At 42.9% G+C, this 16,869-nt stretch overlaps 1 protein-coding gene across 6 annotated transcripts in view; it reads right to left on the bottom strand.

The window, feature by feature from the left end:
* The window catches only part of dclk2a (doublecortin-like kinase 2a), a 314,799-nt gene that overhangs the window by 64,833 nt on the left and 233,097 nt on the right, over positions 1-16,869 (bottom strand). For 5 of the 6 annotated variants that reach the window (XM_060827326.1, XM_060827342.1, XM_060827334.1 and 2 more), the window contains 2 exons: positions 4,300-4,357; positions 637-756 (listed from right to left, as the gene is read on the bottom strand). In XM_060827326.1, coding sequence (XP_060683309.1) covers positions 637-756; positions 4,300-4,357 — 178 coding nt within the window. The remainder of the gene's footprint in view (positions 1-636; positions 757-4,299; positions 4,358-16,869) is intronic. The other variant, XM_060827359.1, reaches the window with a different exon arrangement.

The following is a 16,869-nucleotide window of genomic DNA, read 5'->3' as shown; positions in this document are numbered from 1 at the left end:
CAGCAACACATTTTCAGCTCTGATACGTTTCTCAACCCATCTCCTCCCTTCTCCCCATAACCCTTACTAATCAAGAACCTATCTCCATCTTAAACCCACATAATGCCTTGGCCTCCACAGACTCTGCAGCAATGAGCTCCACAGATTCACCATCCTGTGGCTGAAGAAGTTCCTTCTCATCTCAGTTCTAAAGGCTCATCCCTTCACTGAGGTTTGGCTCCTAGTATCTCCTAGTAGTGGAAACATCATCTCCAGTCCACTGTATCCACGCCCCTCAATACTCTGTAAGCTTCAATCAGATCCCCCTCGTTCCCCAAAACTCCAGGTACAGACCCAGACACCTCAACTGTTAGTCACATGACAAGCCCTTCATCCCCAGGATCTTTCTGCTAGACTTCCTCCAATGCCAGCACATCCTTCTTTCGATAATGTGTCCAAAACTGTGCACAGTATTTCAAATTCCATTACAGACCATTGTTCCTGTTTTAGGGACTGGGTAAGCTTTGCAGTGCTCATAATCTGCATGTTGGGACAAGAACATCTGGCTTTGGGTAGCAATCAAGAGTCTTTAATAAGTGAATGGAAATTTATTTTACCCGCAACTGACTCATTTCCAACTTCTTTAAGTCCTCTTACCTTGACTAACTCCATTACTAGGTACAACTCTGTCGGTGTGTCTACTTCTTCAATTAACATGATGATGTTGGGATGTTTAACCCTCCTCAGCACTGCCACCTCATTCTCAATTAAGTGCTCCTAATAATAAAGAAAAGCACAGTAGAAATATCATTTATAACAACAAAGTGGCCTTAGTTCTAACCAATAGCAACTACACGCCAATTAGGGCAAAGCAGTAAGGACTCCACATTCAATTTACATCATGGTGAAACTCCTTTTGTTTCAAATCGATTGACAACTGATAATTAAAATAATTATCTAATCACTTTAGAATATGTAAATGGTCCTTCATTTCGGAGTTATCCTGAGTTGCTCTAACTTATTCAAAGTTAAAAATCACACAACACCAGGTTATAGTCCAACAGGTTTAATTGGAAGCACACTAGCTTTCGGAGCGACGCTCCTTCATCAGGTGATAGTGGAGGGCTCAATCCTAACATGCAGAATTTATAGCCCTCCACTATCACCTGATGAAGGAGCGTCGCTCCGAAAGCTAGTGTGCTTCCAATTAAACCTGTTGGACTATAACCTGGTGTTGTGTGATTTTTAACTTTGTACACCCCAGTCCAACACTGGCACCTCCAAATCATAACTTATTCAATTAAGCTTTGAACATTCAGTTGTTCAGGTTCACGATATTAGTTCACAGATGAAAAATGGTGAACTTGGCTCCCATGGACAAACACAATCACATGGCTGAGCATTCATAAGTGGGGACATACTAAAAACCAATAAGGAACTCAGATGTCCCAAAAAGAAAGGTGAGAAAATCATAAAGAGAATTGGATGTTCAGCTTCTGTCTGCTCAAATTCCTCAGCTGTCTTAACAGAACCTGCTGCCTTTGTAACAGCTTCCACAGTGGCACTGTTGTCTGTTGTTGCAACACAAGATGCTGTATATCTTAGTTCCATTGGCTGAGCACTTAAAGTGTTGGGTGGGTATGCTTTTCTACGGCTTTTAGTTTTGGATGTTAGGAGGGCTGAGCAATTATCCACGAGTGTCAGGATCTTGCTTCTCTGGAACTGCAAGCGCTGTTCAAATCTCTGAACCCAATGAATTAAAAATTGTACATTTCATCTCGGCCTTCTGGTTTGTTTCAGAGATGACTGGGAAATAGTTGCTGTTGTTTATGCCAGTTGGCTTTTTGAACCTGCAGATGGATAATAAACCATGTCTTTTCAGTTTTGGTCAGGTTTGCGGCAATAAGATCTATTGGTTGCTTACTATCAACTGCAGGCTGTTCCTTGGCAGTGTAAGTTTTATCTAGTGTGCATTCATAGAATAGGGTAATTTTGTCCACATTAAAGATCTCCATTGGGTTATATTCTTGAACAATTTCTTGAACATACTTATGCGAATCATTCTGAAGTGTCGACAAATGAACCTTTCCCTCAGAGCTGTGTGTGGATGCGATTATGTCACCATTTAAAAAGAAACAGCCATTGCTAGGAGTAAAATTGTCAACATCAATTTTATCTGCAACACTTTAAACTTGCTCGAGAAAAGGGTTTCTTTTGTTAGCCCTTCGCTTGGGTTGACTGTAATTGTATCTTTGTACCAAGTGAAGAGTGCCTTCTTCAATCTCAGATATTTTGCAAGTTGCATCTTTTTGATTAAAAACCACACAGCACCAGGTTATAGTTTATTTGGAAACACTAGCTTTCAGAGTGCGCCAAAGCTAGCATGCCTCCAATTAAACCTGTTGGACTATAACCTGGTGTTGTGTGATTTTTAACTTTGTACACTCCAGTCCAACACCGGCATCTCCAAATCATCTTTTTGGTGTTAGTATTCCATTCTCTAATAATTCTCTTTAATCTTTTCAGCATTTTTTTTTATCTGACCGCTCACTCTATTGTGTTTGACAATGAATTCAGATTGAATTTTTTTTGCATATCTTTCCTTCATTCAGTGCTTTCAATGCCTGGCACTTGATTTCAAGTTCTTGAAAGTTATCTTCTTTCTTCACCACAGATCTTCAATAGTCATAACTGAAACATGTGCTTCCTTAAACTGCAGCATGTGCTTCAGACTTAATAGGATTATGCCCCTTTTTATTTTCTGTCTTTTAAATTATGTTTAATTTGAAGCATTAAACATCAAACATGCGGGTTGATTCAAAGATAAGGCAATAGATCAGGATAACCTCATTTCATCAGGTTATCCTTCTATGTTGACACTAAGTTCGAATCATGGAATCATAAAATCCCCACAATGTGGAAAGAGGCCATTCAGCCCATCGAGTCTGCACCTACCCTCTGAGGAACATCTCATCCAGACGCAGCCACCTCCCCCCCCCCCCCCCACCACCCCCCACCCCGTGCTATCCCCGTAATCCTGCATTTACTATGGCTAACCCACCAGGCCTCCACATCCCTGGGCACTATGGGGCAATCTACCTTATCTACACATCTTTGGACTGTAGGAGGAAACCCAAGCAGACAGGGAAAATATGCAAACTTCGATGCAAGCCACTGATGCACTGTGCCACCCCGCAAAGAGTTAATGAGGTTGAAATTACAAAGACAAAGAGAAAAACAGATTGGCACCATATTGTGTGGTCAACAAAGGCAGGATGTTGACTTGTATAGTGTTGAACTAAGTGGGTAGCTCTGTAATCACACTGAGAGCAATCTGACTGCTGGAATGTTTCTGTCATTGGGACCAAAGTGAAACACACACTTGAGCACATTTTCAAATAATTCCAACAAATTGTTAGGTGTGACTTCCCTGTGACAAAGCCATGCTGACTATCCCTAGTTGGCCCATGCCTTTCCAAGTGGGTATTAATGCTCTCCTTCGGAACTTTCTCTAATAGTTTCCCTACCACTGATGTGAGATTCATCAGCCTGTAATTTCCTGGCCATCTCTACCACCCTTCCTGAAAAGCTATCCTCCAGTCCGTTGGCACTTCCCCTGTGGCCAGACAGGAATTAAAAATTTGTTGCAGAGCCCCCCACAACTTCCTGCCTTGCCTCCCAGAGCAGCCTGGGATGCGGTTCATCTGGGGCAAGGGATTTGTTTGTTTTTAAGCCTGACAGAGCGTCCAAGATCTCCCCATTTCCTACACCAAATTGCACAAGTGCCTCACAACCCATTTTCCTGAATTCCGTACTGACGTTCTCCTTTTCCAGAGTGAAGACTGAAGAGAAGTATTCATTTAGCACCTTTCCAATATCCTGCGGCTTCACACAGACAACGCCCTCTTGGTCCCAAATGGGCCATATTCCTTCCCTGCTTAACCTGCTCCCTTTAATGTACTTACAAAATATCTTAGGATTCTCCCTAATCCTGCTCGCAAGTTCATGTCCATTTTTGCTCTTCTGATTGTGTTCTTATGTTTCCTCCTCACTTCCTGTATTCCTCTCGGGCTGATGCTGAAATGCTGCTCTCTTTGCACGTGCTGAGAGCTTTTTTATTCTTCCTCATGCAGTCCTCGTCGTTCAGAGTTCTCTGAATGTTCTGCTCCTATATTTCCCTCGAAAGAATATCTGTTGGATCTGTATTCTCCCCAGCTCCTTTTCGAATGTCCCCCACTGCTCTGCTGTAGACTTCAAGCCGTATCCCAGAAGTTAGTCAAACACTGAAGAAAAATAATGCTGAACAGGAAATTTTCTTACCTTCCCACTGCACTTGGCCTTGTCAATTATTTTCAGTGCATACTCCTTGCCACTGGATCTAAGCAAAAAACAGATAAAGAAAAAAACTTTTGTGGTATCAATATCATGTTCACTCCCCAAAAATAGTTTCAAATGATTCTTTTTTTCTCTCTCACCTCCTCTTCCTCAAGCATATATTCATATTATTTTGACCTGAGATACAAACAGTACCAAACATTTTCATGTTACTTTTTGCAGTTCTGATCTGGTCGATTGGAAACTAACAGTTAATGATCCTTGTTAGCTTATCTCTGGGGTGTTGTATTATTTTACAGGTGGTTTCTACTTAAAGCAATTCTATGAAAAATTCAGGCTGCTCCAATGCTCTGTTTATTTGTCCACAGAAATACTGATAATTTGTGAACAGTTTATTGCTAAGCAGGTGCCACTCAGTCAATAACCTCTTCCATTACTTCACTGATGATCAACAGTGGACCGATGGGGCAGTAATTGACTAAGGCGGATTTGTCCTGATTTTTGTCGATAGGATATTACTGTGCAACTTTCCACATTATCTGGTAGATGTCAGTACTGTACTGGGACAGCGTGACTAAGTCTGGCTCATGCTGATGCATCAGTCTTCCATACTATTGATGCAATGTAATCAGGGCCCATAGCCTTTGGAGAGTATCATGTCTTCTGTCATTTTCAGTTTGCAAATTGTCTGAAGACTGTCATCTATGAAGATGTAGATCTCAGGAGGAGGCCAAGATGGGTCTAACGATTCCGCTTTGTTTTTTACCTTGATGTGTTGGGTTGACTCATTATTGAGGTTGGGGATGTTTGCGGAGTCTTCCCATTTGTTTTTAGTTGATTAATTGCTCACCATCATTCAGAGTTAGATGCATAGGACTGCAGAGTTTAGATCTCACATGTTGGTTGCGGGAGCACTTAGAGTCACAGATGTACAGCATGGAAACAGACCCTTTGGTACAACTCATCCATTCCGACCAGATATCCTAAATAAGCCCCTAGTCCCATTTGCCAGCACCCGGCCCATATCCCTCAAAACCCTTCCTATTCATATACCCATCCAGATGCCTTTTAAATGTTGTAATTGTGCCAGCCTCCACCATTTCCTCTGGCAACTCATTCCATGCATGTATCACCCTCTGCATGAAAACGTTGCCCCTTAGGTCTCTTTTATATCTTTCCCCTCTCACCCTAAACCTATGCCCACTAGTTCTGGACTCCCCGACCCCAGGGAAAAGACCTTGTCTATTTATCCTATCCAAGCTTCTCATGATTTTATAAACGTCTATAAGGTCACCCCTCAGCCTCCAATGCTCCAGGGAAAACAGCCCCAAGCTGTTCAGCCTCTCTTTATAGCTCAAATCCTCCAGCCCTGGCAACATCCTTATAAATCATTTCTGAACCCTTTCAAGTTTCACAACATCTTTCCTGTAGCAGAGAGACCAGAACGGCATGCAGTATTCCAAAAGTGGCTTAACCAATGTCCTGTACATCTGTAACCAAGACCGCCCAACTCCTATATTCAATACTCTGACCAATTGTCTACTGTCAGGGAGCTATGAACCTGAACTCCAAGGTCTCTTTGTTCAGCAACACTCCCTAGGATCTTACCATTAAGTATATAAATCCTGCCCTGATTTGCCTTTCCTTAGTGCAGCGCCTCACATTTATCTAAATTAAACTCTGTCAGTCACTCCTTGGCCCTTTTGTCCATCTGATCAAGATCCCGTTTTACTCTGAGGTAACCTTCTTCGCTGTCAGCTTCACTGCCAATTTTGGTGTCATCTGCAAACTTACCAACCATACCTCCTATATTCACACCCAAATCAGTTATGTAAATGACAAAAAGCAGTGGACACAGCACTAAACCTTGTGGCACTCCACTGGTCACAGGCCTCCAGTCTGAAAAGCAACTGTTACCCACCATCTTGTGTCTTCTACCTTTGAGCCAGTTCTGTATCCAAATGGCTAGTTCTCCTTGTATTCCATGAGATCTAACCTTGCTAACCACGAGGAACCTTGTCGAACTCCTTACTGAAGTGCAATGAGATTACATCCACTGCTCTGCCCTCATTAATCCTCTTCATTACTTCTTCAAAAAACTCAACCAAGTTAGTTAGCCTAGCCAATTTCATACTGCCTCTGCTGTTTGCTATGCAAATATTTCAGTGCTGTAGCTTCACTGGGCTGCTATCTCATATTTCAGCAAGCTTGACATGACTCTTGGCATGGCCTTCCGCACTTTTCATTAAACCAGGTTTGACCTCACTTTCTGGTAATCACGCATTAGCCGGTACATGAAGTCACAGATTGTGACTGAATACAATTCTGCTGCTGCCAATGAGATATAGTGCCTCACAGTTATCTAGTTTTGAGTTGCTAGATCCGTTTGATATCCACTCATTTAGTGCTGTGATAGGACCATACAACATGATAAAACTAGACTTTATTTCTACAAGTGTGGTTTGGTGCTCAGGATGACCTGTTTTCTTGAGGATGCAGCTGCAATAAGTAGATTGATGGGGATAATGTCAAGCAGATTTTTTTCCAGTTTTTTTTGGTTCCACACCATTTAGTGCAGATTGAGTCAAACAGCTATGTATTTTCAGATTTGGCCAGTTTGGTCAGTAGCGAAGCTACTAAGTCCCTCTTGGAAATGGCATCAATGAATTCGAACAAAACTGAAGTCCATGGGAAGCTTGGGAAAACTCTGGCTGGTTGGTATCACGTCTAGCACAAAGAAAGATGATTATGGTTGCTGCTCAATCATCTCAGCCCTATGACATTATGGCAGGACTTCCTCAGGGAGTGTCCCATATATAGACCCATATGCTATAAAGAGTTCTTCAAATACCTTTCCTTCAACTTCCAGTCAGGAGCTGGATGTTCAATGATGATAGCACAGTGCTAAACACCATTCATGAGCAATCAGATTGTAAAGACTGTCTCCGTATAGTTTTTGTACTTTTGATTGCAAACTGAAATCTGAAAAATGGACTGTTACAAAACAAAAGGCATGGGAAGGAATTGCTGCGCTTCTAAAATCCGGTTACTGCAGCTCATTGGGAGTGGTGTTTACACTGTTGCTTTGTTCAAGCAGCACTGAAGCTGTTTTGTAGATGGTATGGCACTATGCAGGTGTTTGCAGAATGAGAGCTGACCAACAACAGCAGTTGATTGGTTACTCCAATTATGACCAGTTGTGGATGCTAAAGATCAGCCTGATGGCAATTCTGATTGGTTTCTAGGAGGCTGAACGTCATATGGTGGGATCAATACCATGAGAAGCCTTTGAATTGCTGGAAGAATCACAATCATAGAGATTGTACCGCATGGAAACACTCCCTTTGATCCAATTTGTCCATTCTGACCAGATATCCTAATCTAATCCAGCCCCACTTGCCAGCAACCAGCCCATATCCCTCCAAACCCTTCCTATTCATATACCCATCGAAATGCCTTTTAAATGTTGTAATTGTACCAAACTCTACCATACCCTCTGCAGCTCATTCCATGCACATACCACCCTCTGTGTGAAAATGTTGCCCCTTATGTCTTTTTTATATCTTTCCCCTCTCACCCTAAACCTGTGTCCTCTAGTTCTGGGCTCCCCCACCACAGGGAAAATACTTTGTCTATTTATCTTATCCATGCCCCTTGTGATTTTATAGATCTCTATAAGGTCACCCCTCAGTCTCCGACGCCCCAGGGAAAACAGCCCTAGCCTATTCAATGTCTCCCTATAGCTCAAATCCTTTAACCCTAGCAACATCCTTGTAAATCTTTTCTGAACCATTTCAAGTTTCACAACATCCTTCCAATAGGAAGGAGACCAGAATTGCACGCAATATTCCAACAGTGGCCTAACCAATGTCCTGTACAGCCGCAACATGACCTCCCAACTCCTGTCTTCAAAACTCTGATCAAGAAAGGAAAGCATAGTAAACATTTTCTTCACTATCCTATCTACCTGCAACTCCACTTTCAAGGAGCTATGAACCTGCACTCCAAGGTCTCTTTGTTCAGCACCACTCCCTAGGACCTTACCATTAAGTGTATAAGTCCTGCTCTGAATTGCTTTCCCAAAATGCAGCACCTTGCATTTATCTAAAATAAACTCCGCTGCCATTCCTGATTGGCCCATCTGATCAAGATCCCGTTGTAATCTGAGGTAACCTTCTTCGCTGTCCACTCCACCTCCAATTTTGGTGCCATCTGCAAACTTACTAACTGTACCTCTTATGCTCGCATCAAAATCATTTATATAAACGATGAAAAGTAGTGAACCCAGCACCAATCCTAGTGGCACTCCACTGGTCACAGGCTTCCAGTCTGAAAAATGACCGTCCACCACCACCTTCTGTCTTCTACCTTCAAGCCAGTTCTGTATCTCAATGGCTAGTTCTCCCTGTATTCCATGCTAATCAGTCTCCCCTAGGGAACCTTGTTGACCACCTTACTGAAGTCCATACAATGAGCAGGTGGTGTCTCTCTCACTCTGCAGTAAAAATGTCTGAGGCCAAAAGAAAATCTGATTTATAGTCATACAGTTATACAGAAACAGATGTTATCCATGCTGACCAAATGCCTCTAAACCTTTCCTATTCATATGCCAATCCCCAAGTGTCTTTTGACTGTTGTAAGTGTATCTGCATCCATGATTTCTTCTGGAAGTTCATTCACATATGAAGCACCCTCTGTATGAAAAGTTGCCCCTCAGGTCCCTTTCAAATCTTTCTTCACTCACCTTAAAAATATGCTTCCTAGTTTTGGACTCCCCAACCCTAGGGAAAAGACCTTTGCTATTCACCTTATCTCTGCCCCTTAAGATTTTATAAACTTCTACAAGAACACTCCTCAACCTCCTATGTTCCAGTGAAAGAACTCCCAGCCTATCCACCTTTTCCTTATAAATCAAACTCTCTGGTCCCAGCATCATCCTGGTAAATCTCCCAAAAGTTGCTTTCTGCAGTTGCCTTTAACCAGTAACTAAAAAATTGTTGTACCAGTCACCCTGTGCCTCCTGCAGAGAGGTCAAAAGAACCTGAAAGAAGGAGAATGAAGAACAGAAAGTCCTAGCAAACAAAAGGATCATCTCAATGAATGCTATGGACTGGTGCTAGTGAACTGTGGATCCCAGATCGGTTTTCCCCTCCACCCATAACATGAATGTTTTTCATTTTCCTGTCTGTCTGTCTATGGGTATAATAGGGGTTTTAAAAGTTGGTTAGAGTTTAACCAGTAGAGCCATCTACTGATAGCTCATAACTGCTTACTTGTGATTAGAATTCACTTGCTTGTAATAAATAGTGGGTCTTGTTAAATACAGGAACCTGGTCAGTGTTTCACATTGACTCGATTCCAACTGAAAGGTAAGTCAGGAGCTTTGCATGCTGTGATCAGATCATTGATGTTCTGTGGTAACCCAGGCAGCTGGAGGCCTTGAGAACCAGTGCATTTTCCCAAGTGGATTGTATCAAAATTTTCATTGAATCACAGAATCGCTACAGTGTGGAAGCAGGCCATTCGGCCCAGCGAGTCCATACCAACTCTCCGAAGAGTATCCCACTCAGATCTATCCCCTTTACCCTATCTCTGTAATTCTGCATTTCGTCTGTCAAGTCCACCTAGCCTGCATATTCTTGGACACTGTGGGCAATTTAGCAGGGCCAATCCACCTAATCTGCAGTTCTTTGGACTGTGGGAGGAAGCTGGACGAAAGCCATGCAGACACGGGGAGAATGTGCAAACTCCACCCAAACAGTCACTTGAGGCTGGAATCAAGCTCGGGTCCCTGGCACTGTCAGGCATTAGTGCTAACAACTGAGCCACTGTGCCATACCCATATCCATATGCAGCATGGCTTGGACAAGGACTGAAAAGTAACATTTGTAACATACAAGGAAATGACCATCTCTAACCAGAGAATCTAACCATCTCCCCAAGACATTCAATGGTGTTACGATTGCTGAATCCTTTATCATCAACATCCTGAGGATTACCATTGCTGAGAAACTGAACTCCTCCCAGCCATATAAATGTGTGACTGCATAAAAAGGTCAGAGGCCTGGAATTTGGAGGCAAATAATTCACTTAACTCCTGAAACCCTGTCAAACAGCTACTCAGTGACAGAACACTCCCCACTTGCAGCGTATATCCAACCACATCCAAGAAACTGAACACCAGCCAAAGCAAAGTGACCAGCTTAATTGACACCCTATCCAACACCTCCAGCATTCACTCCCTTCAATGCACCACTGCAGCAGCACGTACTCTCTACCTAATGCACCATCCCAACTCACCAAAGTTCGCTCCACTGCATCACCCAAGCCCAGCTGCTCTATCAGCTAAAAGAACAAGGATAGCCAATGCACAAGAACATCATCCAAGTTCCTTTCCAAGCCATAAGCCATCCTGACATGGAAATATATTATCGTCCCTTCGCTGTCACAAGATCAAAATCCCGGAGCTCCATCCCAAACAGTCTCGTCAAGCCCTGCAGTGGTTCCACATCGGCAAAGGCAATTCAGAATGGACAACAAATACTGGCTTAACCAGCAACATTCACATCATGTGAATGAATAAAAAAAATCTTCTGATTTTCTCTGACTTCAGTGTCAAAGCGGATTTAAATGGTTGCCCTTGTAACAAATGCCAAAAGATACCTCAGCGTTTTACTGTGGCAGCAGATCCCTGGAAGGAACCAGGGCTAACCAAATCTTGGGCTGTGGTGACCCTGACAGTTCTCCAGTTGTCTGGGAAAGAGGTCTTATTCAAAAGGCTGTAGATGTCAGCAAAGACCTTCCCTGGAAGTCTGAATGTCTTGAAGCACACTGCTGCAAAGAACATGCCTGCAGACCCTGTGCTGGGAATGTCAGTACCCTTGTGCTGGAGTTCTGTGTCCATCCCCTCTGTCTGTGGAGAGACGTACCCAGGAGGAGGAAGCAGCTGCAATTAATCTGCTTCTTTTGGTTTTTGGAGTCGTTGTTTCTCTTGTTGCTTACGATCAACATTGGCTGCTTATGTTGCTCCAATATGCAGTGAAAGATTAAAATGGAGGATGAATCAAAGACAAGTGAAATTATATGCAAAAAGTTGGAACTCATTCACGAACTAGTGAAACCGGGTCCTCTGCACAAGTGCTGTTACTCCAGGACGTTCACAAAGGCAGGATAGTTGATCTTCAGTTTTGCTGTTTAAAGGCTTCCCAGCCTGTCAATGTCATTGAACAAGGGCTCACTTTACTGATCCTTGCAAGTTCCACGTAGATCAGGAACCTATACTCTATTTGGGATAGACACATTTTTGTTAAGCAAAGGTATTAGGGTTTTGGGCCAAAGACAGGTATGTGGAGTTAACCATAGATCAGCCATGATCTCATTGAATGTCGGAACAGGCTCAAGGGTTTAATGTTGACAGTGCCTTGCTGGAAAAGCACAACAGATCAGGCAGCATCCGAGGAGCAGGAAAATCGACATTTTGGGCCGGAACCCTTCCTTATGAAGGGCTTTTGCCTGAAATGTGGATTTTCCTGCTCCTCAGATGCTGCCTGACCTGCTGTGCTTTTCCAGCAACACACTCTCAAATCTGATCTCCAGCATCTGCAGACCTCATTGTCTCATCAAGGGTTTAATGGCCTACACCCGTTCCTACGCTACCTAAAACCAGAGGGATAAACACAGTTAACCGCTTGCTTGAATATTTAAATTACTAACCTGACAGTTCTTCAAGAGACCTTTGCTCACTTTGTAACGAATTTTGGAAAAACCTGGAATTTGTTGGTGGTTCTCTCGGGTTTCTGAGATGGAGATATTTTCAGGTCTTTTTACCCCTTCCTGTCCCCCGAGATCACCCTTCTCCTATTGACAATTCTGTCCTATGTACGGACTTGGTATGAGAGGCACAAGGGATGAGAAGCTTTGAATGTGCAAGAACTCCCAACTTACAGTTGCTGCATTTAAATCAATGTGAACCTCAGACAGTTGGGTCACTGTGTGATCAGAAGCTGAAATCCTAATCATCAATTGACAGGTAATATGTAGTGAGTTCAGCTTAAAATATGGCATACAAGGAGTGATTCTTTGACGATACAGTTTGAAGCTACATTTGTAAAGTACAGAAGCTTAGTGCTGTTCTTCCCACGCGTGCAGCTTCCACTGGGCTCACTGACAGGACTCCAATGGTAGATATAATCTTCCTGTGCACTGGTAACATATTGCATCCTAACAACAGGAATATTGGAAGATTTCAGGAACTCCTGCACTCACCATCTAATCACACAGTTTCAAATCAAATAATCTTGTCAGACATCTAAGGTTGCAAGTCCTTCTCTAGATGAGCATTAACAACCCAGTGGATTTTTACATGAAGCACCTCAAAATAGCAAAATGGAGAGTAAAGGCATGCATAGCCCCTTCTCTTCTAAAAATGTTCTTGACTGACAGCAAATTATAGCACAGCACTGAAAAAGCTTGAAACCAGATTTATAAGCAATAGGAGTGAATAAGATGTCTTGATGATAGTATTTGGAAATCTAACAGCTGTTCCATGCAGAACTGCTCTCACCTTCATTATAAGAAGGAATGATCATGACTGCTTATGCGCTGTGGATTGGATGCATACACACAAAACATTTCCATTTAATTTTCTGATTGAGGTCACATGGGGCTGGTGGGTGGAAGTGCGGTGAGTCATGATGCTTAAGGCATCACGAATGTGGGGGAGACAGGTTTAATGGAACAACTGCTTTTTTTGTAACCCATCATTTTCATACTTTTATACATGAAGTCAAAGAAAACATGTCAGAGCACGACCAGTCCTCTGCAATGTTTTTCTTTAGTAAATCGATAAATAAGGCTGGATTCACAGGACAACAATGAAAAGAACAACTCAAATCTCTCTCTAGCAAACAGCAAAATTTACAACAGCAATTTCACTTTTTAATTGTCTATTTGTTAAATAAAATACCAAACTGCCAGAGACCCTTACGTCCACAGGCAATCTTTTTCTCAGTCAGTTGTGTGTTTTTCTCATCGATAATGTATATTACGAACTCTAACATTGAGCATGTGTGTCTGTCAGTGTCATTATCATGGACATGGAGACCATTGATGTCAGTAATACATCAATGCTGTTATATATTTCATTTTAACATCTTCATTTGATAACTTGTTTTTAAAAGCTGTAATTCTATCATGGGGCAAAAGATTATTGAGCTTGTAAAAGTTCAACGTCATGAAGCCTTGTGTATGTGCCAGGTTGTTTGAGCTGTTGGGAATACATATTTATACTTAAAGACTAGCTGGACCTTTTTAACAGTTTGCACATTCTCCAAATTCAAATTGATTTTACGTGTGATTTCTTGGAAATGAATAAATGCTCACGGTGCTTTTCCTGTTTTGAACTGGAAATCAAGTGATTTTGGGGAAACAGCAAAGCAAAGGTTTCAAGGAAATAAGAAAATGAGGTTTATTTCCTGAGTTACTGGCTTTGAGGGAGTTAGGCTCCCTTTGCTAATGACTGCCTTGCAGTCCTCTATGGATTTAGAATTCTGTTATACAGACCCAAGAGTCAGATTAAAGAAAACATTCTTGAAGCTGCAAAACTCCTGAAAACCTGTTCTCATTAAAAGCCCCTGAAACCCGGATCAGAGTTTCCAAAAACCGATATTTGTGTCTCCTCCATAATACCTGAAATGATGGACTGTGACCAACATTCAGGAACTTGAATGAAATTGGTTGGAACTGGACATGTACGCCACTGTACGACTATCAGTAATTCAGCGAGTACAATTTGTGGAGGTGTTGCAAGTATGGAGCATCAAGGGTGGGTCCAAATTTGGAGGGTTTAAAGCGTTCTTGTAAGCCTTGAGGAATGAGGTGGTTGCAAAGGCAGCAGCTGAGGAACATCACATGATTGTAGTTTGTCAGTAATTCAGTTTCATCAAAGGGAAATCCAATGATGTCAGAAGTTATCATATTCCATTCTTTATTCCAGATCTTTGATCCACTAGGATTGCTTTGTCCCCTTGGACTTACAAAGAAAATCTTGAGAGAAACCTTTCTTTTAGTGCTGTGACAGTTGGTGTGTGGGAGTTAAGGAGACATAGTCTAATTCCAGATCATAGTTTAGATGTTGATCATATTTAGCACTTGCTTCAAGAATAAACACTTTGTTCATAATAAACAGATTATTTTGAGTTTATTGAAGCCTGGGGACATTTCTATTTTCTATAGTGGTACAAAAAGAAGCACTGGTTAATTTGGTAACTGAGTGGACACATATATACTAATGGTGTGACTGGTGGAGTGGTAGGGTTTGTTTAACATGAACTGCTTTTGCAACAGTTGAGAAGCACCACTGAAGGAATAATTAGGGGTAATTATGCCAGATAGAAACAGGCACTGTGACATGATGGGCATCTACCCAGAGTGTGGGTGGGACAGCAGCAGGAGGGTGGGATAACTCCTTCTAAGGTTAGTTGTAACTTCAAGATGAAACAGCATTCTGAAAGAGCCCTGTAAAAGGAGGTACGTCAGGCTAAATTCCAGAAAGGTCACTGGACTCAAAACATCTCCACAAGTGGGCGGCATGGTGGCTCAGTGGTTAGCACAGCTGCCTCACAGCACCAGGGTCCCAGGTTTGATTCCAGCCTTGGGTGACTGTCTGTGTGGAGTTTGCACGTTCTCCCCGTGTCTGCGTGGGTTTCCTCCGGGTGCTCTGGTTTCCTCCCACAGTCTGAAGATGTGCAGGGCAGGTGAATTGGCCATGCTAATTGCCCATAGTATTAGGTGCACTAGTCAGAGGGAAATGGGTCTGGGTGGGTTGCTCTTCAGAGTGGACTTGTTGGGCCTGTTCCCACACTGTAGGGAATCTAATCTAATCAGATGCCGCCAGAAGTGCTGAGTTTCAAATTACAGACCAAAGTCTTCAGAAATCCAGAGCAAGGACCAATCCCAGGATTCCCAGGTGAGGTCCACATACATAATCCTAGGAAGTCAGGATATCTGGTTCTCTGGCACCACTCCCCACCGATTCCTCCGCTACACTGATGATGGTATCAGCGCCACCTCGTGTTCCCACAAGGAGGTTGAGCAATTCATGAACTTCACAAACACATTCCACCCTGACCTTAAATTCACATGGACCATCTCTGACACCTCCCTCCCCTTCCTGGACCTCTCCATCTCCAATGACGACCGACTTGAGACTGACATTTTTTTACAAACCCACCGACTCCCACAGCTACCTGGATTACACCTCTTCCCACCCTACCTCCTGCAAAAATGCCATTCCGTATTCCCAATTCCTCCACCTCCACCATATCTGCTCCCAGGAGGACCAGATGGCATCCTTCTTTAAAGACCGTGGCCCGACATTTCAACTCGCCCTCACACTGCCGAGGACATGCAGGTCTTGGGCCTGCCCCATTGTTACTCCTTCACCACCCGATGCCTGGAGGAAGAACGCCTCATCTTCTACCTTGGAACACTTCAACCCCAGGGCATCAATGTGGTCTTCACCAGTTTCCTAAGTTCCCCTCCCCCCACCTTACCCCAGTTCCAACCTTCAGCTCAGCACCATCCTCATGACCTGTCCCACCTGTCAATCTTCCTTCCCACCTATCCACTCCACCCTCCTCTCTGACCTATCACCTTCATTCCAGCCCCCAACCCACCTATTGTATTCTTTGCTACATTCTCCTCAGCCCCACCCCCCTCCCATTTAATTCTCCACCCCAGAGGCTCCCTGCCTTCATTCCTGAAGAAGGGCTTTTGCCCGAAACGCCGATTTTCCTGCTCCTCGGATGCTGCCTGACCTGCTGTGCTTTTCTGGCACCACTCTAATGTAGACTCTGATCTCCAGCATCTGCAGACCTCACTTTTGCCTATTGAATAGAGGCTGCCTGGTGCAAAACCTATACTTGAGCTGTGCTAGTAACTCACCACTGCAGTCACAGCCTCTTTTTCTGATGTATGGGTACACATCTATGGAAGATTGCAGATTGTGCCATAAAATAGAAACGTGTAACAGTACATCACAGTACTGATCTAAGTCACAGGCCTGATTGGACTTGAAGGAAAGCAACAGATGACTCGAGGATTTTTGAGCTCACTTAATTAATTTAAACAATCCAAATTATGAGACCGCAGTTAGGTAAGATGGGAAAATTTGAAGAAAGCCCTGAACCTGACTCCATTCAGTCACTTTCCAAGATTAATAGAGCTGGAGGGAGGATGATTCCATGAGGTGAATTAGCCATTTAAATAATATAAAGACACTGGGAGCATCACACATAAAATTGGTTTTTAACTCAGAAACTTATCTATCACGTGACAGTTTATCTTCTTTGACATCACAGTATGTTCTCAAATGCTTTATAGTCAATTAGGTACTTTGGTAATGGAGTGACTGCCGTCATGTAGGGAAAATGGCTGTCAAATTGGGGTGAAGCAATATTCTGCATAATGACCACATAATCTGTTTTACAAATATAGGGAATAAACCTTACCCAGGTCACTGGGGATAATCCTTTCTCTGCAGGAAATAGTGGCATG

The sequence above is a fragment of the Hemiscyllium ocellatum genome, chromosome 1 (genome assembly GCF_020745735.1).
Source record: "Hemiscyllium ocellatum isolate sHemOce1 chromosome 1, sHemOce1.pat.X.cur, whole genome shotgun sequence".
Classification (NCBI taxonomy): domain Eukaryota; kingdom Metazoa; phylum Chordata; class Chondrichthyes; order Orectolobiformes; family Hemiscylliidae; genus Hemiscyllium; species Hemiscyllium ocellatum.
Note: the sequence above shows the minus strand (reverse complement) of the source record. Positions and strands in the feature narration are given on the sequence as shown.